The sequence below is a fragment of the Rousettus aegyptiacus genome, unplaced genomic scaffold (genome assembly GCF_014176215.1).
Source record: "Rousettus aegyptiacus isolate mRouAeg1 unplaced genomic scaffold, mRouAeg1.p scaffold_m13_p_9, whole genome shotgun sequence".
NCBI classification, from domain to species: domain Eukaryota; kingdom Metazoa; phylum Chordata; class Mammalia; order Chiroptera; family Pteropodidae; genus Rousettus; species Rousettus aegyptiacus.
Genome location: NW_023416312.1, coordinates 34,092,154 through 34,118,915, shown reverse-complemented (window position 1 = coordinate 34,118,915; position 26,762 = coordinate 34,092,154). Strand labels below are relative to the sequence as shown.

The window sequence follows — 26,762 nt, the reverse complement described above, 5'->3', positions numbered from 1 at the left end:
AATCAGGTACAGTGTTTCTTGGTTACTTTTTTCCTGTGTATGGCTATACTTTGTTATTGCTTTGCATATCTTCCAGTATTTCGTTGGAAAGTGAACATTTAAAATAATTTGGCAACTCTAGAAATCAGATACTCCCCACTCTATTCCCTAGGATTTGTTTTGTTGCAACTTGGCTGTTACTTGTTTGTTTATGATTAGTTTAGAAAAGGCATTAAAGTATTATTTTTATTCATGGACACTGAAGTACCTACTCAGTTTAATGGTCAGCTAATGATTGGACAGAGATTTCTTTAAATGCCTGGAACCAGTAAATTTCCCAGTGCTTGACAAGGGGCTCTATGTGCATGTTGGTACATGCCTTCAACACTCAGGGAGGCAATTTACAACTCTGCCTTAAGATTCAATTCCTGCTTTGCAGAGAGCCTCAGTGTCAGCCAGAAGTGAGTGCTTCGGGTTTTCTCAAGTCTTTTCTGATCATGCACATAGACCCTATGCATGCTTATGGCCTTCTGGATTCCCATAAATATGGGGAGCTTTTCTAATCCCTGCCGGGTAGCTCATTCCTCAGCTTTTCCTTTTAAGCTTTTGGGTTAGTCTCTTATTTGCTACAACTGTTATCCATCACCTTAAGCAACTGAGACATTAAGCATTTGCCTTTAAATATTTTTGATAAATGCCCCATGGGGAGAAGCTTTGTGATACTAGGCTCCAGCTTCTTTCTGTTCCCTACATCACTGGGAATGTGGGCTATTATTTGTCAAGGCCACTGATGGACTGAGGAGATCTGGATGGGTCTAGGGCAAGTTAAAATTTCACAAAGCTCACTGCTCTTACTAAGATATAGCTCTTTCTCTTAAATAAATGCTTTTAGGTTATTGTAAGCCTTTGGTTAATTTCCAGAGTTATGAAAAAGTTTATTCTGACATTTTTGCTAGTTTTTTCTTTGCTTTTTAATTCAGGAATGAACTGTTGGAGATACTTAACTTTGCCATTTTTGCAGATGCCACCCATCATGATATACTAAATAGTTAAATATGCATCTCTATGAAAATGACATTTTCTTCCATAACCATAGTACCATTATATGATACCTAAGTAAACATTTATATCCTATATCATTTAATATCAAGTCCTTATTCAAATTTCCCACAATCATACCAAAAATATCTTTTATAATTTGTTTATTCAAACCAAGGTAATTTCTGTCTCATTGATTATTTAAAATTTTTAATTATTTTCCAACATACATATGTGTTGAAGGATAGTACACAAATGCCCATATTCTCAATACTAGATCCTACAGTTGTAATATTTTGCAGTATTTGCTTCATCCATTTATTTACGTCTGTCTGTCTATCTGTAGATTTTGCTGAGCTGCTTCGGAGTAATGGATAGCTATCATGACTTGATATTTTACCCCTTAAGACTTAAGTAACTCCTAAGAATAAGGAACTCTACTATGTAACCATACTACCTTTGTTATACTAACAGTTTATAATTCCCTAAGATCTTCTAATACCAATTCCATAATCAAATTTTCTTAACTGTATGTTCAAAATTTCTTTTTTTCATTAAAATTATTGGGGTGACATTGGTAACTAAAATCAAATAGGTTTCAAGTGTACAATTCAATAATGTGTCATATGTATACCACATTGTGTGTGGATCACCCAAATTTGAATTCCTTCCGTCATTAAATATTTGACACCCATTACCCCTATCTACCTGCCCTCTCCCCGCTTCCTTCTGGTAACCACTAATCTACTGCCCATGTCCATGAGTCTGTTTGTTTGTCATGAATGTTTGTTCCTTTTAGTTTTATATTCCACATCAGAGTGTAATCATATGGTTTTCAACTATTATTGTCTGACTTATTTCGCTTACCATGATAATCTCAAGATCCATCTATGTTATCACAAATGGCAGTATTTTATCTTTTCTTATAGCCGAGTAGTAGTCCATTGAATATATGTACCACATCTTCTTTATATAATCATCTATTGAAGGGCACTTTGGTTGTTTCCATGTCTTGGAAACCAGGAATAATGATGCAGAGAAAATAGGGGTTCAAATATCTTTTTTTTCTTAATAATATTTATTTTTAATAAAGTGTATTGGGGTAACATTGGTTAATACAATTATATAATTTTCAGATGTACATTATAATTTGACATCTGTGTATCCTCTTGTGTGTTTACCACCCAAAGTCCAGTTTCCTTCAGCTACCATATATTTCATCCAACTTATCCACTTCACCCTCCCCTTACCCCCCTATATTTGACCCCATTTACCCCATGTACCTCTTGCTTTATATTATATACTTAGGTTCTGAAACTTTGGTGTGCAGTTACCATTACAAATATGTAAAGGATAGTTATATATATACAGTCATCCATTTTCTTCTGCGCGTGTCTGATCTCCACTCCTCTTTATGAATTTGGATCTTTGAATCCTCCTTCAATTTTCAGTCATTGTTATCTCACTTTATTCCTATGTATGTCCAACGTTCATTACTATCTTGTTATAACAATTCCCTTCTTATTATTTAACCTTATAATGTCCTGTTCTTAGTAAGGGTTGCACTCCTCTGCTTCTATTTGCCTGATAGTCACTTTACTCCTAATTATGTATTTTTTTTTTCATTTTGTTTTAGGTGAGCTGACCCCTTTCAATATTTCCTGTAGTGCAATAAAATGCAGTCCTCACAGTGCAGAATTCCCTCAATTTTTGTATATCTGGAAAAATCTTAATTTCTCCTTAATATCTGAAGTAGAGCTTAGCTGGATACATTATTCTAGGCTGGAAGTTCCTTTCACTTAATAGTTTAAATATTTAATTTCATTTCTTTCTGGCTTGTAAGGTTTGTGCTGAGAAGTCTGAGGATGATCTAATGGCTTTACCTGTATAAGTTACCGTTTTTTTCTCCCTGGCCTCCATGAGAAATCTTCGTCGTTGATTTCTGATAACTTTAATTCAGTCTGTTTCGGTGAAGGCCTTTTTGGGTTGAGATAATTGGTTGTTCTGTTGACTTCTTGAATTCCAAGCACCAGCTCATTCCTTAGATTTGGGAAATTCTCATCCACTATTTGTCTGAAAATGCTCTCTAGTCCCTGTTCCTTTTCCTCGCTTTCTATAATGCCCATTATTCTTATATTTCTTCTGCTGATGGTATCAACTAGTTCTTGTATTTCTCTCTCATTATTTTTCATTCTTCAGTTTCTCTCTTCTTTCTTCTGATTTATTTTTAGATTTCTGTCTTCGATATCACTGATCCTTTCCTCCGTTTGTTTGACTCTATTTCCCAAAATTGCTATTTCATTTTTCAACTCTTCCAGTGTGCTTTTTTTTTCTCCAGATCTATTCTGTTCTTTTTGAGGGTTTCAGTCTCTTTGCTCTGCTCATCTAGGTGTTTTTTCAATTCCAGAAATTGTTTGTTTGAATTGTTTTGGATCTCATCGTGTTTTTTATAGGTACCATCTTGAATTCTCTGTCATTTAAGTTGCATATTTCTATGTCTGTAAGCTTATTTTTTGGAGATTTTTCTCTTTCTTTCTGAGATGCCTTGTCACCTTGGTTGCTCATGGTGTTTAATGGAAGTTTATTTTACTCTTATTCCAGAAAGAAGATTTATTTTATAAAGGTCTCTCTTTAGCCTGTTGCAAAGAAGACACTTTTCTTTTGGTTTCCAGTAGGTGATGTCTAAGCCTTTTGGATTCCTGCTTTTTATAAAGCCTTAATAATGCCTTTTTTATTTTCTTGTAGATGTTTAATCATGCTCGCTACTCTCAGTTTCAGTCCATGTTAGTGTCAGTGACGGTCTTGGCAGTGTTCACTCAGATTTCCCTGGGGCTCCTCTATGATTGGTCTAGGAGAGTATGGGGGAGGGGCCCTCTTGGTTGGGTGTTAGGGGCTGTGGCTCAGCCTCAGTTACAACCCCAGCTGGTAAAAATCAACTGTTGTTTCTCTGCAGTTCCATCTTGCTTCTATGCTTTCTGTCCTGATGATTTGTTCCTGCTGCCAGCTGCATGGAACTCACAGCACTCCCAGGCAGGGCTGTTGAGGGAAGTCACTGCACCTTCTCCCCTCCCCTTCCTCCTGCAGGGAGCTCCAGAGGCTGCGATGGGCAGCTTCTTTCTTGCTCCCAGTCCATGCCCTAACACCTCGGCTTGTGACCTGTGGTAGCTCTTATGTGCAGATCCCACACTCAGATGTGCTGGTGTGCAGTTTGGGTGTTTTTGTTGAGTTTTAGATGTTCAGGTCATTATTGTTTCAAGGGGAGAGATTTGGGACATCTCTCACTCTGCCATGTTTCTGCAAAGTCTAGGCTTCATATATCTTTGCAGTAAATATTTTCAATGTTTTTGGAAATACTCAGAAAAGGAATTGCTGGGTCATATGGTAACTATATGCTAAGTTTTTTGAGGAACTTTCATACTGTTTTCCATAGTGGCTGTATCAGTTTACATTCCCACCAGCGGTATATGAGGGATCCTTTTGCCCCACAACCTCTCCAACACTTGTTATTACTTGTCCTGTTGATGATAGCCACTATCACAGGTGTGAGGTGGTATCTCATAGTGGTTTTGATTTGCATTTCCCTAATAGCTAGTGAAATTAAGCATTCTTTTCATGTATGTTGTCCATATATGTCTTCCTGGGAGAAGTGTCTATTCATGTTCACTGCCCATTTTTTAATTGTATTTTTTGTTTTAATTGTTGAGTTATATGAGTTTTTTGTATGTTTTGGATCTTAAGCCCTTATCATAGATGTTGTTTGCAAATATATTCTCCTATTCAGGTGGCTGTGTCTATTTTGTTGATGGTTTCTTTTGCTGTGCGGGAAGCTTTATAGTTTGATATAGTCCCTTGCTTTTGAAGTCAAATTCATAATATCCTCTCAAAAACCAAGGTCCGTGAGTTTTGTACCTGTGCTTTCGCCTATGCAATTTATTGACTTAAGTCTCATATTTTAGGTCTTTGATCCATTTTGAGTTAATATTGGTGTATGGTGACAGATAGTAGTCTAGTTTCATTCTTTTGCATGTGGCTTTCCAATTTTTCCACACCATTTATTGAAGAGGCTTTCTTTTCTCCATTGTATATTTTTTGGCTCCTTTTTGGAAAATTATTTTCATATATATATATATATATATATATCAGTTTATTTCTGGGCTCTCAGTTCTGTTCTATTGGTCTGTGTGTTTTGATTATTGTCACTTTGTAGTTTAATTTGAAGTCAGGCAGAGTGATACATCTGGCCTTGTTCTTTTTCCCTCAGGATTTCTTTGTCTATTGGGGTCTTTTGCACTTCCATACAAATCTGATGATTTTTTAATTCTATTTATTTTAAAAATGCTTTTGGGATTTTGATGGCGGTTGCATTAAATCTGTATATGGCTTTGGATAATATGGCCATTTTAACTATGTTGATTCTTCCAATCTATTAATATGGAATATCTTTCCATTTCTTTGCATCTTCCTCAGTTTCTTTTAATAATGTCTTATAGTTTTCAGTGTATAGGTCTTTCACATGCTTTCTTAAGTTTCTTATAAGTATTTTATTATTTTTATAATTGCAAAAGGAATTGTTTTTTATTTCTTTTTCTTAAATTTCATTGTTAGTATATAGGAATGCTATGGATTTTTTTACATTGATTCTGTATCCTGCAACTTGTTTATTGTTTCTAATAGTTTTTTTGTTTATTGTTTATTGTTTCTAATAGTTTTTTGGTAGAGTCTTTAGGGTTTTCTACATAGAGAATCATATCATCTGCAAAAAGTGATAGTTTGACTTATTCATTCCCAGTTTGGATGCCTTTTATTTCTTTCTCTTGCCCGAATGCTAAAGCCAGGATATCCAGCACTATATTGAATAAGTGTGGTAAGAGCAGATAGCCTTGTCTTGTTCCTGATCTTACAAGGAAGGCATTTAGTTTTTTACTATTATATATGATACTAGCTGAAGGTCTGTTGTATATAGCTTTATTATGTTGAGGTACTTTCCTTTCATCCCCATTTTATTATTAAGTGTTTTAATCATGTGGATGCTGTTTCTTGTCAAATGCTTTCTGTGCATCTCTTGATATGATCATATGAATTTTATCCTTTATTTTGTTTATGTGGTGTATCACATCGATCAATTTGCATATGTCGAACCATCCTTGCAGCCCTGGAATGAACCCCACTTAGTCATGATGTATAATATTTTTAATGTATTGTTTTATTCGATTTGCTAGTATTTTGTTTAAGATTTTTCATCGGCGTTTACCATAGATATTGGTCTATAGTTTTCTTTTTTTGTGTTATCCTTACCAGGTTTTGGTATCAGGGTAATGTTAGCCTCATACAATGAGTTAGGAAGTATTGCTTCTTCAGTTTTTTGGAAAAGTTTGAGAAAAACAGGAATTAAATCATCTTTGAATATTTAGGAGAATTCACTAGTTAAGCCATCTGGTCCTGAACTTTTACTTTTTGTGAGGTTTTTAATGATTGCTTCAATTTCCATACTGCTGATTGGTCCGTTTAGATTTTCCAGTTCTTCATGATTCAGTTTAGGAAGGTTGTATATTTCTAAGAACTTGTCCATTTCTTATAGGTTATTGAATTTGGTAGTATATAATTTTCATAGTATTCTTATGTGAAGCTTTGTATATCAGTGGTATATGTTGTAATATCTTTCGATTTCTGATTTTGTTTGTATCTTTTTTTTTCTCTTAGTGAGTCTAGCCAGGGTTTTGCCAGTTTTTTTGATCTTCTCAAAGAACCACTTATTTGTTGCATTAATTTTTTTTTGTCTCCTCTCAATTTCATTTAATTCTGTCCTAATTTTTATTTCTTTTCATCTTCTGGCATTAGGTTTCATTTGTTCTTCTTTCTCTATTTTTTTAACACATAGTGTTAGGTTGTGTATTTGGCATTTTTCTTATTTCTTTGAATGGGCCTGTAATGATATGAACTTTCCTCTTATTACTGCTTTTGCTGTGTCCCAAAAGTTTTGATATGTTATACTTTCATTCTTGTTTGTTTCTATGTATGTCTTAATCTTTCCTTTTATTTCTTCTGTGATCCAGTTGTTCTTTAGTAGCATGTTGTTTAATCTCCATATATTTGTGGTTCTTCTTGCATTCTTTTTTACAGTTGATCTCCAGTTTCAAAGCATTATGGACAGAAAATATTCTTGGAATGGTTTCAGTCTTCTTAAATTTGTTGAGGCTTGTTTTTTGTCTCAGTGTATGTTCTGTCTCTGGGAATGTTCTATGGGCATTAGAGAAAAATGTATAATCTGATGTTTTGAGATGAAGAGCTCTGTAAATGTTGATTATGTCCAATTAGTCTAATGTGTCATTCAAGTTGATATTTCCTTATTGATTTTGTTTGGATGATCTATCTATACCTGTCATTTGGGTATTTAGGTCCCTTACTATAATTGTGTTTTTGTCAGTTTCTCCTTTAGTTTTGTTAATAGTTGCTTTATATATTTTGGTGCTCCCTAGTTGGGAGCATATATATTGATAAGTGTTAGGCCTTTTTTTTTTTAAACAGAAGTAAATCAGAATTTTAATATATGCTCTCAGGGCATTTATATAAGCATGAAAATTCCAGTGACAGTGAGGCAACAATATTAGGTATATAAAACATTGTTGGACAAAGGAGAAAAGCGTGGAAGGAGTGTTAGATTTCAGAAGTGAGAGTAAACAATTTAGTTGAAGAAGAGTGCAACATACGTGGCAGGAAGATTCTTGCATGGTAACTCAAACAACGGGCCACAGGGTGTATCTTGCTAATAGGCACCAGCCTTATGTCCTCTTATTTAGTATACTTAATTCAATTTAGGCCAAGGTAGCATTTTAAGATTCCTCCTGAAGCAGGTTTCTATCTGATTCTTTTGCATAAGAGAGGGATGAGGGTCAAAGGTTTTTTCCTGAATCTTTTTCTTAATAAACACCTGAAAATCTATATCTCCCAAAGCAATTTCAGCGTAGCAAAATTTTGGTTCCCTTCATTTCAGATCAATATGAATTGGTAGCTTAACATTAGATTTTAACCTCTAAAAAGCTATTGTATCCTAAGTATTCTTACTATTGTATCCTAAGTATTCTCCTACAGTTGTAGAAGCCAGGAAATCAAATCAGTATCACTGCACTGATATCAAAGTGTCAGCGGGCCAAGGGAAGCTTCCCCTGGAGGCTCTAGGGAAGAATCCATTTCTTTCCTCTTCCAGCTTCTGGTGGCCACCACACTCAGTTTGTGCGGGTACATTACTTCAGTCTTCAAGGCCAGCATCTTCAAGTCTCTCTATACTCCATCTTCACATTGCCTTCTCTTCATGTGTATCTGTATTTTTCCCTTCTGTCTCTTATAAGGACATGATAAGTGTTATGTCTTTTTCGAATAGGCTCTCTGTTTCCTTCTCCCTATCTTCTCCTTCTGGTATATCCATTATTCTTATGCTGTATTTTCTGATGGTGTCAGATAGTTCTTGTAAAAGTTCTTTCATCTTTTACACTCTCAATTCTCTCTCTTCTTCCATCTGTGCCATATCCAGATTTCTGTCTTCGATATCACTAATTCTTTCCTCCATCTGGTCAGCTCTATTTCCTAAGCTTGCTATTTTATTCTTCATCTCTTTTAATAAGTTCTTCATCTGCAGAAGTTCTATTTGGTTCTTTTTTAGAGTTTAAATCTTTTTGGTGCACTATTCCTGTTGGTTGTTGATTTTTTTCTAAGTTCTTTGAACTGTCAGTGAGAATTTTCTTGCATCTTGTCGAGTTTTTCAGAGCTGCAATCTTGAATTCTTTATCATTGAAATTGCATATTTCTATATCTTTAAGTTTATTTTCTGGAGATTTTTCATTTTCCTTCTGAGCTACCTTGTCACCTTGGTTGTTAGTGATATTTCATGGACTATTTTTCTGCCTAGGCATTAATGGGAATGTACTCTGCTTTAAAAAGAAAATTTATTATATAGTGATCTCTCTTTAGCAGGTTGGTAAGAAGAGGTTTTTCTCCTGATTTCCAGTAAGTAGTGCCCTCCTGAATGTGTGCTTTGAGGTTGAAAATGCCCTTTATTCTCTGGAGAGGTGTGTATCTCCTCTATGACCATGTTGCCTTAGTTTCACGGCTCCATCCCTATGGTTGAATGTGAAGGGCAATGGGTGTCCAAGCCTCTGAAAAGGCCCTGAAGTCCCTATACTGTGCCAACAGTCAGATGCAATGCTTTTTTGCTTCTTTCCAAATCAGCCTGACTGGGTGGGGATGTAGTGAATTGGGGTAGGCCAGTGTTGTGTATGACTGTTTTCCTTCCAGTAATACTGGCCTTCAAGCTTCAGCTGCCTTGCTTCTATATCTCTGTCTCTGTCATTGTGAGACTGCAGTGTGTATTTCAGTTCTGGTTGCTGCAAATTCCCTTGGGGCTCTGGGAGGGTATGGTGATGGGGGGTGCGCATTCTGGGATGGTAAAGGGAGGGGGCCAGGTTCCATGACTCAGCTTTCTGCCTAGCAATGCCGATTGCTAAGACAAATCTGGTACCCCTCCACACTCGGTTTCTGCCCTGTTCTCGGCTCTGTTGCATGGAATATGCGAATTACTCAGATAGGACTGTTTAGAGCTTCAAAGAACAACAACCAAAAAAAATGCCTCATAATTCCTCCCTCTCCCTCAACCCGCATGGAGCTCTGGCTGCCTTTTGCCTGTCCGTCTTTGATCCTCTTTCCCTTTCCATGACCCTGCCTCACGCGATTGGCCCACCCTTAGATTTCTTGATGCACAGATCTCTCAGACATGCTTGTGTGTGGGTTGGGTGTTATTCGTTGGATTGTAGGTATTCAGCCTGTTGTAATTTGAAGGGAAGAGATCAGGGGAGATCCCTCATGCCACAATGCTTCTGACGTCACTCCCACAATTTCTTTTATAGTCTTTTTTCCCAAATCAGGTTCAAACAAAAAGGTTGTTTTCAACTTGAAACATCAACTTGCCCATATAATGTATAGGTCAGGAATTTGGAAAAGGCACAATGAGAGCAACTTATCTCTACTCCATTTTGTCTAAGGTTTCAGCTGGGAATATTTGAAGGCTAGGGGTCACTTAATGGCCAAAAGTTTTAATCATCTGAAGTCTTGTTAACTCACATATCTGGTGCCTGAGCTGGGAGGACTCGGATACTAGAAGTGCCAAGCAGAGTGGCACCATGTAGCCTCTCCATGTGTCTAGCTTCCTCACTGCCTGGTGGCCTCAAGGCAACCATACTTCTTACATAGTTGCTCAGGGCTCTAAGTGTTAGTGCTCCAACAAGCAATGTAGAAACAAATTGCCTTTTCTGACATCGCCCCAGAAGTTTTGCAGTATCACTTTCACCACATACTATAGGCTATAAATGAGCCTGCTGAGATTCAGTAGGAGGGAACATAGGTCCCACCTATTAATAGAACCTGGATCTTGTTTTAAAACCACTGCACTTACAAAACTATAGAGAACAATATAAAATATACTGATGAATTCATAACTGAAAATTGGGCATTAACATTTTTGCTAGATTTGCTTTAGATCATTTTATAAACAAAAAAAAATCACTATTAAAGAAGACTTCAACCTCCTGAACTGTCTGTTCTAGAATCCACACGTTTATATAGGAAGTCTCTTTTGTAATAATAATAGCTAACCAACCAAGGAATCTTTAAAACTAGGTCAGTACCACTACCACCTCTTCTTTTCTGTAACATTGCTCTTTTTCTTTAATTAAAAATAGAATAGTGCAATGAATTATCGTACACCCATCACTGAGATTCAACAGTTATCAAGATTTTGCTATATCTGATTCATCAGTAACTTCTTTTTTAAAAAAAAATTGTCTATGCTTTACAGCAAATCCCAGATACTGTGTCATTCCCTTCTTCTACCTACATACTTGTATACATCTCTAAAAAATATGGACATTTTCTCACATAAGCACAGTCCTGTTATCAAACATAACAAAATTAATAATAATTTAATAATAATCTTGATGTTATCTAGTACTAAGTCCATAATTAAATTTCCTCAGTTGTCTTTAACTAAAAAAAGTAATTTTACAGTGGATTTGTTTAAATCAGGATCCAAAGAGTGTCCATGTGGCATTTGGCTGTCATGCCTTTTAAGTCACTCTTAATCTAGAGCACTCCCACTTTTTTATTTTATGCTTTTGATTTGTTGTAAAAAACTGGTATGATTGTCCTGTAGCACATTCCACCTTCTATATTTGTTTTCTTCCATGTGACATTGTCCTTTTAATGAAACCAGGCCAGTTATCTTGGAATGTCTCTTTTCTCATGGTGTCATTTAACTTGTTCTTTTCTCTCTGTGTTTCCTAAAAACTGGAAGTAATCAGAACTGCTTACTTGATTTTAGATCTTTGACAAAACTACTTCCCAAATCATGCTGTGAATTTCCTATTACATTTCATCAGGAGATACATGAAGTTGTCTGTCTCACTATTAGTGACAGTAGATTAATACTTAGTTAAGGGGGGATTTCCTGATCTCACCTTTGTCAAGTTGGTTTTTTCTTCTTGAGACTAGCAAGTAATCAGTGAAGCAGTACTTCGATACTAGGTGACTATTAAGTGCCCTAGAATCGGTCGTTTCATTAGGGCTTGCAAACCTGTGATTTTCTAATTCTGTCATTCCTTCTACATTTATTAGCTGGCATTCTTCTGTAAAGAAAAGTTTTCATCATCTAGGGCTGTTTGGTTATACCGAAATTCACTTCTTATGTAAAAGTGGGATGAGTAACTATTTTTTGATGCAAGATTGTTAAGGCATTATAAAAGGATTATACAAGAAGATGATCTTCAAGAGCTCATAGCCAGATTGGTAGATAAAACAACACACATCAACATTAGAGAATGAGGTAAGATAATATGTGCTATGTATTAAATGACTTGTATATATTATAAGTTCAGGGAAAGGAGAGGTCAGTGTGAGCCAGAGAAGTCCTAGAGGTTCGCATAGGAGGTTGATTTCAGCTTATCTTTCAAGGATGGGCAGGTTTTGAAGAGGTGGACAAAAGGGAAGAGGGTACTCCAGGTAGTGTGGATGGTGATAATGAAGGGAGAGAGGATGAGCTGTACATATTCTGAAGATATAATAAGGAAACCATTTTGTCTGGAGAAGCTGAGAATATGGGTGTGGAAATAAGGTTGGTGAGGAAGATAGGCCAGGAGCAACCCATAGACTACCTTAAATGCCAATTCAGGGAGGTTAACTTTTATCCTTTTATAAGTCTGTGCTTTTTGTACTTTAGGTATTTGCGAATTAGCTTCTTAACTGATGGGAAGCAGGAAAACCAATGAGGTCTTCTTTGGTGGGCTCAAAGGTAGGAAATATGGTTGGCATTCTTTACCCTATTTCCTCTGCAGCCCGTGTGACCCCAACTCTTCCGAAGCAAGACCGTCCTGTGCGTGAGGGGACCCGGGTTGCTTCCATTGAGACAGGCTTGGCTGCAGCAGCTGCAAAACTGGCCCAGCAGGTAGGTGCTAACACCCAGGGAATGGCCCTGCTACTGATCCTAGTTTGACTTAGAGCCTCAAAGCTCAGACCTTTGAGTTCTCAGGATCCCATTGTTGTTTCATTGGGGCGTGGGTAACCTTTTATCTTTATCCATAATAGTATCCTAGTCCTTCCTATATCCTTCAGATCCCAACTCAATAACAAGCTACTACCACAAGTCACAGAGTTGACATGATTTAGGGTGAAAGAAAATAGAGTACCAGAGGACAACCCTTGCTTTTCTGGATGTGTAAAATCCTCTCAGATGGGAGGGACCAGGTCTGTCCTTCCGGTAATAGCATTTACCTTCAGCTAAAGCCCCAAGGAGGTAACTCAACTGAGTATACTCAACTACTCACCAGTATTGAAATTTACTTTTTAAGAGAGGCTTTTCTTGTCCTCTATACCACTGTCGCCTTGATATTCACCCCCTGCTTCCCAAGAAAACTTCACCCCCTAATTTTTATCCTAAAGGGTCACTTCACTAGAATCAAGTTAACATTTTACCATGTTAGAGTTTGCAGAGTTCGTTAATTTGTATAATGGACTCAGCAACTCTCTGAGCAGTTGGAGGGGAATCTGGTTCTCTCCTTGTCGACATCCCCCTAGCTTCTCATGGTACATTGTATAGCTTAGAACATTTATTGAGCATCTGTTTTATGTTAGGTGCTTCCATGTACAATGTCTCATATGATCTGCCCAATACCCCTGCAATAGGTGATATTTTCATCATTTTACAGGTGAAGAAAATGAAGCTCTCTTTAAGTGACTAGTCCAGGATAATAAAGCCAGTAAATGAAGGAGACAAGATTCAAACTCATATCCTCTAACTCATGTTACTTATTATTTAAATAAAATGAAATAATTAAATGTTTATATAATTCAGCAATTATACCCTATTTAAAAAAAAATTAATATTATGCTGTTTTTAATATGTTCTCTGGTGCTTTAGAGTTACTTATAAGTGTCTCAGATGCTACTGTTGTGAGCCAACAGAGACCAAGCAGTCCAGTCGGCCCCTCTTTGACCTGAACGTCTCTGTTATCTGTATCCTATAGCACCATGTAAAATGTAATTTGAAAAAAAAATGAATTTCTACTGCTTTAAATAAACAGATAAATTAATTAAAAGTGTGAAAACTACTCTTAGTGCCTTCTAAGGAGCTTGCTTCTGTTTGAGTTGATCAAGAATTACCTCAAAGAAGAGGTTTTGAAATTGAGCAGGGGTTTTGCAGATGAAGCTTTTGGAGGGGACAGGGAGGCATTCCAGGAGAAGAGAACTCCTTCCTTGATACAGCACACAAGTCCTTCTTGATTGGGTCTCTTCTGGTCACCTCTCCTCCCTGACCTCCTGCTAGCCCCCTCATGCATGCCCTTTACACCAGCCATACCATTTTACTATAGTACTTGTAGTTCACTGAGTGTGGCAGATTATCTCATGCTTCTGTGGCTTTGCATACGTAAGCTGTTCCCTCCGCCCATTGGGAATTATGCCCTCTTCTCAAATGCCTTACCTAACACCCATTCACACCATCTACCACCAACATATTTCATTATCCTTCTATGCTTCCATAGCATTCTCTCATGGTACTTGTAAGTGTACTTCCGTGGCCCTTATTAAACTGTAAGTGCCTCAAAGGTGGGGATATATCTAATTTAATTTGGTATCCCCAGTATACTAAGCATATGTTTAGTCAGTGGTGGGTGAGTGACTGACTGAATGAATGAATGAGCAGATCTTTCTGGATTGGAGGCTTCATGTTGAGGAGTAGGGCAGGATACATAGAGGTTAAAAAATGGATTATGGAGCCAGCCTGCCAGAGTTTGAATCCTTGCGCTACCACTGAGAAAATTACTTAATTTCTCTGTGCCTCAGTTTCTCTGTAGACTGTGAGGATTAGATGAGATAATATATGTAAAAGCTCTGAAAACAGCACCTGCCACTGAGTATATATATTACAGACATGTTAGCTTTTCATCATTATTGTTGTGGGTGGGCTAGGTGTATGTGGCCAGACTGAGGAAGACCATGAATGTCAGGCCAGGGAGTTTGCCAAAGTCAAAGAGCCTTGTCATAAAGGCAGTCTAGCCTTCTGTGGGGGAATCTGGGTGAATTATATGAGAAGTAAATAGGTAACAAAGGTAGAAAAATTTAAGCTACATGATCTATATGTGAACAGATAATTTCTGGATTCAGATGAGAGAAATGGGAACAGAAATGCAGTTTCTACTCTGAGTGGAATAACAGTGTGGCTGAAAAAAGATTCTCAAGCCAAATGGCTTGAGTCTGAGTCCCAGATTTGCCACTTACTGGTCCTATAATCTTGGGGAAATGACTCAACCTCTCCTTGCCATGGTTTTTTCTCCTAAAAATGGGATTATAATTCTTCTAATATATCATAAGAATATTAAATGAGTTAAATTACAGAACAGTGCCTGGCATGTATTACTAATATTATTATTCTTGTCCACCAGAATTTCCTATGGTAGCCACAGCCTGTCAGATCTTCTGAAGGCAGGAGCAGGCCTGTGTTGCCAAGAGAAGGCAAAGAAATGTAATCACTGAGTTGGTCTGTGTGGCTGTGTAGCATTACAGAAGGTGAAGTCATTCACATGCTCTCAGCATCTCAGAACCTTTCCAGGTTCTCAGGGCTCCAGATGTCCACTCTACAGGTACCCACTAACCAGTGGATAGTAAATCCACAGAGCAATGGATGGATGAAATCCAAGATATTGAGAGAAGTTACACAACTCCTTATTCTCTCCATCCCAGATTAAGGTTTTAAGACCAGTGACCTGGAGGATTGTCAAGTCCTCTATTAAAAGAAAAAGACCAGCAAGAGGAAGATATACCATCGTAAGAGATGAAGATAGAATAATAGTTTACCATTTATTGAGTACCTACTATGTACTACATGTTTTTATGTCATTATTTAATCTTTCCAACAATCCTGAAAAACAGATATTATTTTGCCTATTTTACAGATGAGACAATTGAGATTCAGAAAGGTTAGTAACTTGACCAAAGTCATCCAACATAGGGAGTACAAGCCTAGATTTGAACCCAAATTTATCTCATCCCAAACCTACTACTATTCTTTTACTCTCAGATGTCCCATTTTGAGAAGTGTGCAGGGTGGGTGTTTAGATAAACCTGGTTGAATCCTGGACCAAACAACTTTTCAGCTGTGAGGTTTTGAGCTCAGGATACTTAATATCCCTGCACCTCAGTTTTCTCATCTGTAAACTGAGGGATGTTCCTTCTCAGGGCTGCTCTGAAGAGTAAATGAGGTGAAGTATATAAAGTACCTCAGCTGCTGGCATAAATTTAGCTATTATTATTAGAAATGTCCATAATCCACTTCATAAAACTGACAGTGTTAGTACCAAAACCCAAGTCTCTGAACTCATTTACCTTCCTATTGCCACTGTACTGATTAGTGACAGTGATGACTTAAGGATGGATGGTACCAAAGAGATGGTCTTGGGTACTGGAAGGCCTGTATGTTTGTGTATACATACATCCAGGCTAGACTTGGGTGGGGGTGGGTTGCAGAACCACATCGATCATTATCTAGTTTCCTTTCTGGGAAATTCTCTTTTCTCCACTCCTGAATTCTCCACTTCTACTTGGCTTATGTTTCAGGAGCTGCAGAAGGCCCAAAAGAAGAAATATATCAAGAAGAAGCCTCTGTTGAAGGAGGTAGAACAGCCTCGCCCTCAAGAGTCCAGTCTCAGCGTGACAGCACCAGCCCCGACTTTGGCCACTACACCCCAGCTTCTCACCTCCTCCTCACCCCTACCTCCTCCTGAGCCTAAACAAGAGGCCCTCTCAGGAAGTCTTGCTGACCACGAGTATACAGCTCGTCCCAATGCTTTTGGCATGGCCCAGGCAAACCGCAGCACCACACCCATGGCCCCCGGTGTCTTCCTGACCCAGCGGCGCCCTTCAGTTGGCTCCCAGAGCAATCAAGCAGGACAAGGTACAATTGCCTTATGGTAACTAAGAAGGATCTTAAGGCCACCAGCTCCAAACGCTATGAACTCTGGTAGATGAGAATACCTGGGAGGGACACTGGTGACCAACCTAAAGTGCTTGGAATTGATCTCATAGTCCATGAAGAGACATTGACTGGTGTTACGCAGAAATAAGCTCAGATGGATTTAGAAAGATGCTTCTGGTGGCCAGAATAGAGGCTGAGCTGAAGGTAGAAAGTCTAAGAAGGAGGCGCTTACAGAGATTCAAACTGTGGTGAAGAGAGGCTGGGGCTCTGGCAGGGGGAATGGAGAGAGAAGAGATAAGTTGATTGAATATGGAGATCACATTGGACATGCGAGGCGATTTGATGTGGGGAGGGGAAGAGGACTCAAGCCTTCCTTTTCCTCACTTTGGCCCTCAAAGCCGAGGCGGGGTGAGGTTGATGTGGCATTGGGGTAAGGAGGATGGGGGTTTCTAATGAAACAAGGCCCTGGGGGTGGCAACTTCAAGGATACTGAGCTATAATCACTAGCCAGACATTTGTCAGGCACTTGAGGACAGGCAGGCACAATCATCTCCTTGAAGAACTTGGGAAGGAAAATTACTGGAACATAAGAAATCAGTGGAGGAAAGGAACCAGACTAACCAGGGAGTCCATAGCTGCTGCAGGAGGTCATAGAAAGAAGAGCCAAGGCATGCGGTCGTGAATGAAAGTAGTTAAGGAGGGCTTCTTGCCCAAGATGGACCTGAGGCCAGGTGTAAGGATGTGGAAACTCAGTGGCAGGGGAAAAGGGACGGGGGTGGCCTTAGAACAGTTGATGTTGGAGATGCTGCTGGAGCCCTTGCCATAGCCTTTGCTTACCTCTCCCTTCCCCCACAGGAAAGCGTCCCAAAAAGGGCCTGGCCACAGCAAAGCAGAGACTCGGCCGTATCCTGAAAATCCACAGAAATGGCAAACTACTTCTGTGAACTCCCTTGTCTTCTGCCCCTCACCCCTTCACCCCCATTGCCTTCTCCGTTGTCAACTCTCGGGGCACTCCTGGATCCTGTCTGCCCCGGACAAGGTGCTGAGGCGCATTGTCCTGCTTTCTTGGAACTGACCAAAGGCAGAGACTCCCCCACGGTCCCCTTTACTGACTCCCAACTCCCTTCCCCACTTCCACTAAAGTATCCTGCCTTCCTTCTCCGTACCTCTGAGTCACAGATAAATGGGAGAAGTTTCCAGCTGACTAGAACCCTCTTTTCTGCTGCTCAAACCCATTTTCTTTTCATTAGCCTTGTCTCTCATGTCTACCTAGAGCCATAAGGCAGGATGAGGAGAGGCATGAGGAGACTCTGGGCCCCTTGGTATTTCCTGGGTCATGAAGTGGAAGGCCCAGTGCTCAGCACTTTCCACAACTCCAGCCCTGTCTCCAGAAGGCTGCCCACCTCTGCCCATTCTTTCTTCCCCTTCCCCTCCCCAGTCCAGTAGATGTATCCCATTCAAGACTCGTTCCTGGGGGAAGGGTCTGGCCTTTGCCTTCTCTTGCCAAATACCGCATGAAAATAAAGAGGAGAGCCAAGAGTCTCCGTACTGCCCCATCATGGGCCATTTCCAGAAAGGCCATGGGCTGACTTCACTCATCTTTGGGGAGAGATTCCTGTCACTTCTCAAGGTTGGGAGAGGACCGACGCCCAAGCCTTTGACCATGACTTTGTAGCCCATTGAAGGAAGCTACTTTTGGCTAGAGGTGAAGCCCCCATCCCATGCTGAGCTCCAGGGATTTGCCTGGATTTTGAGGTCCTGCAGAACATTATCCACGTGGCTGTGGCTGGGTCCCAGCAGGTGAAAAACCATCTCCTAAAAGCCTGAAAACACTTGCCACTGAAGCAGATAACCTGGGCTCTACAGCCTGTTCCCTTCACCTGGACCTTCTGGGGAGGATGTGGCAGGACTGCTCAGCCCCCGGTTATCCATCAGGAGTCTTCCTGCTTCTTTCCCTACCTAGTGTCTTGATCTGAAGACCTCAGAACTCACATCTTTGCTCCTGTGCCTCAGTACTCCCAGATGTCAGGTTAATGCTCAAGCAGAGTGCAGGAGCTCAAGCCTAGGAGAAGAGGTGCCCATCTGTAAAGGAACAGATCATCTGATCCTCCCCTCCCCCTCTTCCATTTGTGTGTGTCTCTATTGACCAGACAGTGCCCACCTTTCTCCCTCCCCTTCTCCCAACTCCCTCTCTCTCCACCAGTCCTGCCTCTGTGGTAACCTGGATTGAATGGAGAATGTGCCCCTCCCTCCAACCTCACCCCAGTTTGCCCATTGCTTCTGGGGAACTTAACAGCTACCATGCAGGCCACAGGGAATATGTGAAACTTCCCTTGTCGTCTTTGTGTCTCCATTTTGTCTTTTTCTCCACAGTCCAGATCTACTCTCCTTCCTTGGAATCAGAGGTCCCTTAGCCCCATTTGCTTTTTCTATCTTGGGGACCCTAGGGGCCAAGCAGTCCTCCATCTAGTCACACCAAAGGCAAAAAGCCTGGCTACCTCCCCACTAGCACGTGAAGTCCCCACTCCCCTCCTCTCAGTTTCTGCCTAGCTTTGCTTGGGGTTTTCAAGGCAGCAGAGGGTACCGATGGGAGGGAAAGGGGGCAGCTTGTGTCTCTGTAGGCTACTGCGTGACTAGGCCCTGACTGCTGTAACCAAGACCCGGACCCCAGCCCTTCTGCCCATTAACAAGCCCCCCTTGATCTTTCAAAGGCAGCTAATTGCTAGCAAATCCCCCAAGTTCCAGGCCTCTTTCCTCTCTGTTTCTTTGTTAGAAGTTTCTGTGGAGCTGAAACCCAACCTCCATTTGACCGGGTTTCTGTTTAGTTTAGTTGGGCTCTCAGAGCTTCCTGTTTGTTGTTTTGTGTTTCAAATGAAAAGCAAGTTTACCCTCAGAGTTATGCTTTTCCAAAGAGGCTAGTTGTGCTTTTTAAAAAAATGTTTCAGGTTCTAAGTGAAGTGAGTTGGGGAGGGGTTGGGAGTTGCAGTAACCAAGGTTTAGAACATGGTGAGAGAGTTACCTCTGGTATCCAATACCCAGCACAGAGCTGGGGGTAGGATAGGGGGCAGGGAGAGAGGATTTCTATTCACCTTTAATATATTTTTACAAAAAAGCAAACAATTTAAAAACAAGCCCACCGCTTCTGTACATGTCTAAATATATTTTTAGAAGTGGGTAGGATTGTGAATTTCTGATGCAGGGCCTTTTTATAAACAGGTTAGAATAGCATCATACATACTTGTTTTTTTCCCCTGTTTTTTTTCTTATGTTGTGTTACTAATGTAATTTATATTTTTTTTCTAGATCCTCCCTTTCCTATAGAGATAAAAGTGATTTATCTTGGCAATTCTTTTGCTTGGCATTATTTTTTTGTGGTGGTGGTGGTGGTGGTGGTGGTGGTGGTGGTGGTATGGGGTCCAGGAGTCCAGGAGTGCTGCCTTATCTTTACGTTGTCTCTGACTCACCTCCCATCAACTTAACACTCCTCTGGTTCCCGACCATATACCTGAGGTGGAGAGGGGACAGAATCCCTGCCCTCATAAGAGACACAGTTCACACACCAGAAACATAATCAGAAGGCCAGTGAGTAGAAAAGAAAGGGTGCAACAATTCAAAGGGGCTGACAAGTTTGTTGGGAAGGCTTCCCATACCTTCCGTGGGCTGTTTTTAGTGGCAACACCTGTATCTTCTTTCTGTGAATGTGGAGTTTTGGGTTTTCCTCTTCCTCCCTCTACCCCTCCTCCTCCTCCTCCTTTTCCTCTTCCTTCCCCTCCTCGTCCCTCCTCCTCCCTGCTCCATCCCCCTCCTTCCCACTCCTCCCCCTCTTTCTCCTTCATCTTCCTCCTTCCTCTTCTTCCTCCCTTCCCCGCCCCCTTCTCCTGAATGCTATTGATTCCCAGACAGAATCCTCTAACCCTGACCTGTCCTGAGTGGAGATCCCCATTTCTACTTGCTCATCTGCTCCCTGTCTCAAGTACACAGCCCCCTTCCTTTCTATCAGGACCCTGTTCACACCAAAATGACTGAAATGTCACTTGCCCTCTAGTAAGCTGAGTGAAGGGGAAGAGCACCATATGAGACAGTGCTGATAGAGATGTGCATGTGATGCTTGGTCGCGGAATCTGTCCCTGGGAAGCAGGGAGTTCAGGTAAGGCTTCCTGTCAGGGGATTCCTGAGCTAGAGTATGAAAAATGATTATTAGGCAGAGAACAGTATGAAGAGTATTCAAGCCATGATAATAAAATGAATTTAAAAGTTGAGGGGAGGACCCATATACACATGGAGGACAAGCAATTTAGTAAACTGCAGCTATAACTTTCACCTAAGGGAACGTATGTAGAATTTCTAAGAGGGAATGTTTAGTTTGAGAAGGTATATGATCAAAATTGTTTAGTTTTTCGGCATAATATTTATTTTAAAATTTCAGATAATGGGGGATATGTAATTTTGATGTTCGTCAACCGACAACTGTTTCCAATGTCAGAGAATTATTAAATGGTTTTAAGCAGAAAATAGCATGATTCAATTTGATTTTTTAAAAAATTTTATTGAAGAAATGATTTTAATTTTTCCCTCATCAATTTGCTTTTTAAAAAGATCCCTTTGCCAGTCATAGGAGTAGATTAAGAGGGAGAGAGATGGATCCAGGGATACCAGTGAGGAAGTTAATGAAGGGGGGATATGGAAGGCACCATCTCATCTTCTAATGTCCCATTGAATACCACTTCCTTAAGGAAGCTTTCACCCAACTCTCCAGTCAAATCTGACCTTTTTCTGGACTTATACATCTCACAAAAGGTGGAAATCCCAGGCCATTTCCAGGAGGCAGAACCATGGAGTTGACCAATCATACAACCCCAGAGACAGAAGTTGCTCTCCTCTGTCACCTTTTCAGCTTTTTAATGTTCAAAATAGCTCCCCTTTCCAATCCCTCTCTTTCCTCAGAGGACCACAACATAATGCCAGCACTCACCAATGAATGTGGTAAGAGAGACAATACCCATTTTATATCCTTGTCAGGAGTCCAGCAAACCTCCCTTGTATTTCATTCCATTCCATCATATACAACCTTTCACAGTTATTTCCCCATAGTCCTATTTTCATCATTTCTTCATGCTTAAGAATATCCATGGCTTCCCACTGCTTTATTATGCCCTCTGGGTTTCAAGGCTTTCCAGAACCTGGCCCAACCTGGAGACAATGGACTGTGGTGAAAAGAGGATATGCCTGGGAGTTGAGGAGACTGGTGATTAAATTCCAGCTCTGCCATCTATGTGACCTTGAGCTGGCTACTTCATATTTCCTTGATTCGGTTTCACCATCTGTAAAATGGAGATATAATTCCTAATTTATAAATTTGTTAGGAGGGATTATAGTAGATCCTGTCTTTAAAGAACTTAATGTCTGGCACTCAGGTGATCAGTGAATCTTTTTTTCATTTCCTCAGTTAATATTTGTCCAACAAAGCCTATAACCTTATACAGACTACAGAGAAAATAAATCTTTAAAGGAATTGGAGACAATATTTCAAATTGGATCAGGAAATTAAGTTGACTACATGAGGAAAGTGTTTGAAGGACATAGATGACTGAGTCAATAGGTGTGATCCCTACACTCCTATAGAGAGGAGATAGAACCAAATCTGTGACACAAAGTTACTGGAAGGTGCCAGAGTATCATCCATGACAGTTCATTATCACTGGTTTGGTTCTACAGTGGTTTATCAAAGCCTCTTTTGTGTCAGACCCTGTGTATGCCATGAGAGGGTTTGATCCTCAAGGAACATGTAGTTTAGTACGCAGACATGGAAACCCAAGTACATCACACTGGGATAAATACAGTAAATCCTCACATCATTGTCAATAGGTTTTGCAGCTTTAAGCAAAACGATGTATAAGAAAAATGATTTGCCATATGCTAATTGATACAAACAAAAGTTAAGTTTCTACAACATCTCATCGCCATTATAACAAAATGACATTGAAAAAAAAATCGTTATTCAAGGACCTGCTGTACTATGTTATAAATAAGTATGAGGTGCTGTGGAAGCACAAAGGAAGGAGACCGAACCCAGTCTAAGAGACTTCTAGGAAGAAGCAACACCTGAATTGAATATTGAAAGATATTCACCAGGAAAGGGAAAGCAGAAAGATGTGTTAGAATAGAGCATTCCAAGAAAAAGGAACAGCATAAGCAAAAGTAGAAAGTTGAAGCAGCCTGATGTGTGGGTAGAGCTATAAGCCCTTGAATTGGGCTTTTGTACAGGCTAGAGTAAGATGGCAAATGGAGGGTGAAACTGAAGAGGTTGACAGGGACCCAATCATGGAGGTTCAATTTATGTTACAGAATGTTTTCTCTGGTGATCCTTAGAATGGGAAGAGACAGAAGCAGGTTAGTGAGGAGGCCAGTGTGAAGGTGGTTGCGAGATTCAAGTCAAGATCCTGAATGTTGATTTCGATAATAAGTGTGATAGACATAAAAATGTTTTACGTGGCAAATAACAGAAAACACAAGCCAAGCATGAGACATTGGCTCATGTAATTGAAAAATCTAGAAGTCTGTGAATTTTAGACACGATTTAATCAGAGCTTTCATTTTGATTATCTCAGTTCTGTCCTGTTGTGTGTGTGTTAGCTTTGTCTTCAGGACACTTCTTCATGGTTACAAGATGGCTGCATACAGCACAATGCTTCCACTTGTGCTTATTTGCCATCTATACATCCTCTTTGGTAAAGGGCCTATGTTTTGATATTTTTAAGTGGGCTTGTTTTTTTACAATTTAGCTTTGAGAACTTGGTATATATTTTAGCATACATTTTTTGTTGGATATGCAAATATTTCCTCCCAGTTTGTAGCTTGTCTTTTTATTCTCTTATCAGTATCTTTCACAGAACAACAGTTTTTAATTTTGATACATTTCAATTTATCAGCTTTATTTATTTTATGGTTTGTCATGTTTAAGAATTCTTTGGCTAACCCTAGATCATGAAAATTTTCTCCTATGTATCTTCTAAAAGTTTTATAGTTTTATGTTTTACATTTAGATAAATCTATCATCCATTTTGAGATAATTTTCATATACTGTGAAAGGTTTAGGTCAAGGGTATTTTTGCCAATGAAATGTTCAATTGCATAAACATCACTTGTTGAAAAAAACCTGTCCTTTATTGAATTGCCTTCGCCCTTTTGTCAAAAATCAGGTAACCATCCTTGTATGGGTCTAATTCTGGAATCCCTATTGCATTCCATTGATCTTATGCATCTATCTTCCACCAATACCACCCTGTTTGATTACTGTAGCCATATACTAACACTTGATATCAAACAGAGTGATTCCTTCCACTTTATTCTTCTTTTTCAAGATTGTTCAGCTATTCTAGGGCCTATGCCTTTTCATATAAATTTTAGAATAAGCTTTTCTGTGCCTACACATATGATGCTGGTATTTTGAAAGGAATTTATATGTCAATTTGGAAATTATTGACATGTTGGGGGTTTTAGATATTTTTAGATTTATATAATATTTAATTGAAGTATAATATACATACATAGGACACAAACTCTAAATGTAGAGACTGAGGAATTGTCGCAAAGTAAACACATTTGATAATTAGTACCCAGTTCAAGAAATATAATGAATAGCACCTAGGGAATTGATTCTTAACACAAAATAGATAGAAGATGAACTCATGGGCCCACTTGAGATGAAGAGGCCCTTAAAGAGCTATAGACTAGAAAATAGCCTTCCACTGGCATAGGGACAGATGAGGCAACTTGTCTGCCTTGGCCTGGACTTTGGATGAGGGGCAAACTTTTCTCCTTTATGAACTCTTAACCATGTAACTGAACCTCAAATGAGTCTATAGTTCAAATCCATACTACTAACGTGGTCCCAAAACCTACAGCTTGTTGAAATTAACAGAAAAATTGATCTCTCTGGGGCATCTTGCAAAGCAAATACCAAACTTCTCAGTATTAACATGCCTGCAAACCAAACTGAACAGGATTTTTATAGATAAAAACCCGTTGAACATGAACAAAATACTTCATAATGAGCAAGATTCAGGAAACACAACAAACAGGAGGATTAAACCTTCATGAACTTTATCCGAAGTTCAATTCAATAGAAGAATCTGAGTTAATAAGTATGATAAAATTGATTAAAGACATAAAAGAAGAAGTAAACATGAAAGAATAAAACACCATTGAGAAAAAGAACAGGCAATTTTGAAAAAGAACCAAGTAACCTCAGAAGCAGGGCAATGTAAGGGGTCCCCTTGATCTTTCCCCTTGAAACTACAAATTGAGCAGCTATAGTCCAACAGAAGAGTCCCAGTCTAACACATCTGAAAGTGGGTGAATCTGGGAGAACAGGGGAGAAGGGAAGGGTGAAGAGTGGGGACAGGTGCTGCAGATGCAGGCCCAAACTAGCTTCAGGACCTAGGGAGAGGGGAGGAATTAGGTTGTAGTAGGCACTCTCTGTAGCCTCCAATATTTCTGCCCGACTGATCAGCATATACCAGGGCAGAACCCACTGAGCAGAGACAGAAAAAGAGGTGTGACAGCTGTGTTCTAGCAGCTGCCATTGCCAGACAGAAAACAAAGTCACAGAGCCTGGCTACTTCCCCATACCCTACCAGAACTAGCAGCAGAACCCAGAAGAAACTGTAGCTGCAAGTGTCGAGCTACAGAACAGAGCCTCTGAGCCCTGAGAACTGAGAACACAACTCCTGAGTGGCAGATGCACACTGCAGCCAATCCCAGTGATGAGTGGAGAAACAGAGGCAAGGCAGCTGAGGCCTACAGGTCGCCATTGCTGGAAGGAAAACAAAGCCACAAACACACCAGTGGCCTCTCCCACCCCACCCCAACCCCACTCACCTGGAACACCTCAGGCAGCACAATACTGCATCTGGCTGCTGCAGCAGCACCCAGACACCTAAAGGGCTCAGAACCCCATCACCCTCCACATTCTCCAATGGGAGTGGAGCTCTGAGACTGAGGCGACCTGATCACAGAGGAGAAACAAACTGCCCCAGGGAATAAAGGGCACCTTTCCCCCAGCAGATATCCAGGAGGCCTGGGCAATGAAGGAAGCTTGTGCACCACCTACTGGGAAAAAAAAATGACCTGCTAAAGATGCATCACTCCTTTTTTTTTCATTTTGTATTACTTTATTGCTCAAAACAAACACATCTTTTTTCCCCTTTGGAAGACAGAGCAGTGTTAGATCTTTCAGATTCAGGACAGCAGTCAGAGGAGAGCAAGGTGGGGCATGCATGAATCACCAGTGAGTCTCAGAAAACCCTGCCAAGAGCTCCAAAAATGCCAGTGCTGTGCTGGGGCCGAGGCACTTGAAGATCTCATTTGGTCTGTTATCCTACTCAGGGTTTGAGAAGTCAGGCAAAACAGACTGCTGTAAGATTTACTTTGTAGGCTGTTCACATGGCGATAAATTGTTGGGTTTCCTTCATGTTCCTAAAAGGAAAGCAAACATGCCACAAAGTATACCCTTTCTCACTAGCCCCCTGCAGGGGATCTTATAAAGACCTGAAGGACTGAAAAGGTCAGAGAAAATGCATGGTTCTAGACAGTTTCTGATTCTGCAAAGTCAGAAAGTCTTGCAAGCAGCAATTCTCCTTCACGTTAAGGAGAGCAAACAGTTTGTGAAAGATTTGGGTTATCTGTGGGTCTCCCAGCAGTCTCTTGGTGGCCAAGGCCGTTGCCTCATGCAAAACACAGGAGAAGGCAATGGAGGTGATTTCTGCCTGAGACATCCCTGACCATCCTGGCATGAACAGCAGAAACCTAACTCTCAAGATCTGTCTTCTGCTCTCCCTGGGACCCCTTGAGGCACAGTGTCCTCAGCACTATCGGAGTGTCGATTCCTTCCCTTGTCCCCAAAATCCTCTTCCTTGCAGATCTTCTTACTGCCCTGGACAGAAGTAGCTGTGTATTTTTCTTCATATTCATTCTTAAGGCTAGATGGCATGGTAAGGTGCTCGGTGGAGAGCCAAATTCTAGATTCCAGGGCTGCAATTTCAGCACTCTCAAATAAAGCAAATAGCAAAGAAATAGAAAAGAGACAGAAGGGCAAAAAAAATGCATTTGGGCTCAATGAGGAGTTACATACTGCAAGTTTAGATTTCAAATGTAGTCTAAACCTCTGACCATAGGGGATGGGGCAGGGTAGTAAAAGCCACAAATTAGTCTTCGGTACTGGTCCTTATTGTCATCT

The 26,762-nt window shown here is 40.1% G+C and overlaps 1 protein-coding gene across 5 annotated transcripts in view; it reads left to right on the top strand.

Moving 5' to 3' along the window:
* The window catches only part of PHF8 (PHD finger protein 8), a 92,553-nt gene extending 72,682 nt beyond the window's left edge, over positions 1 to 19,871 (top strand). For all 5 annotated transcript variants that reach the window (XM_016137327.2, XM_016137329.2, XM_036226665.1 and 2 more), the window contains 3 exons: positions 12,393 to 12,502; positions 16,168 to 16,504; positions 17,381 to 19,871. In XM_016137327.2, coding sequence (XP_015992813.1) covers positions 12,393 to 12,502; positions 16,168 to 16,504; positions 17,381 to 17,469 — 536 coding nt within the window. In that variant the 3' untranslated portion in view covers positions 17,470 to 19,871. The remainder of the gene's footprint in view (positions 1 to 12,392; positions 12,503 to 16,167; positions 16,505 to 17,380) is intronic.
* Positions 19,872 to 26,762: the final 6,891 nt, after the last annotated feature.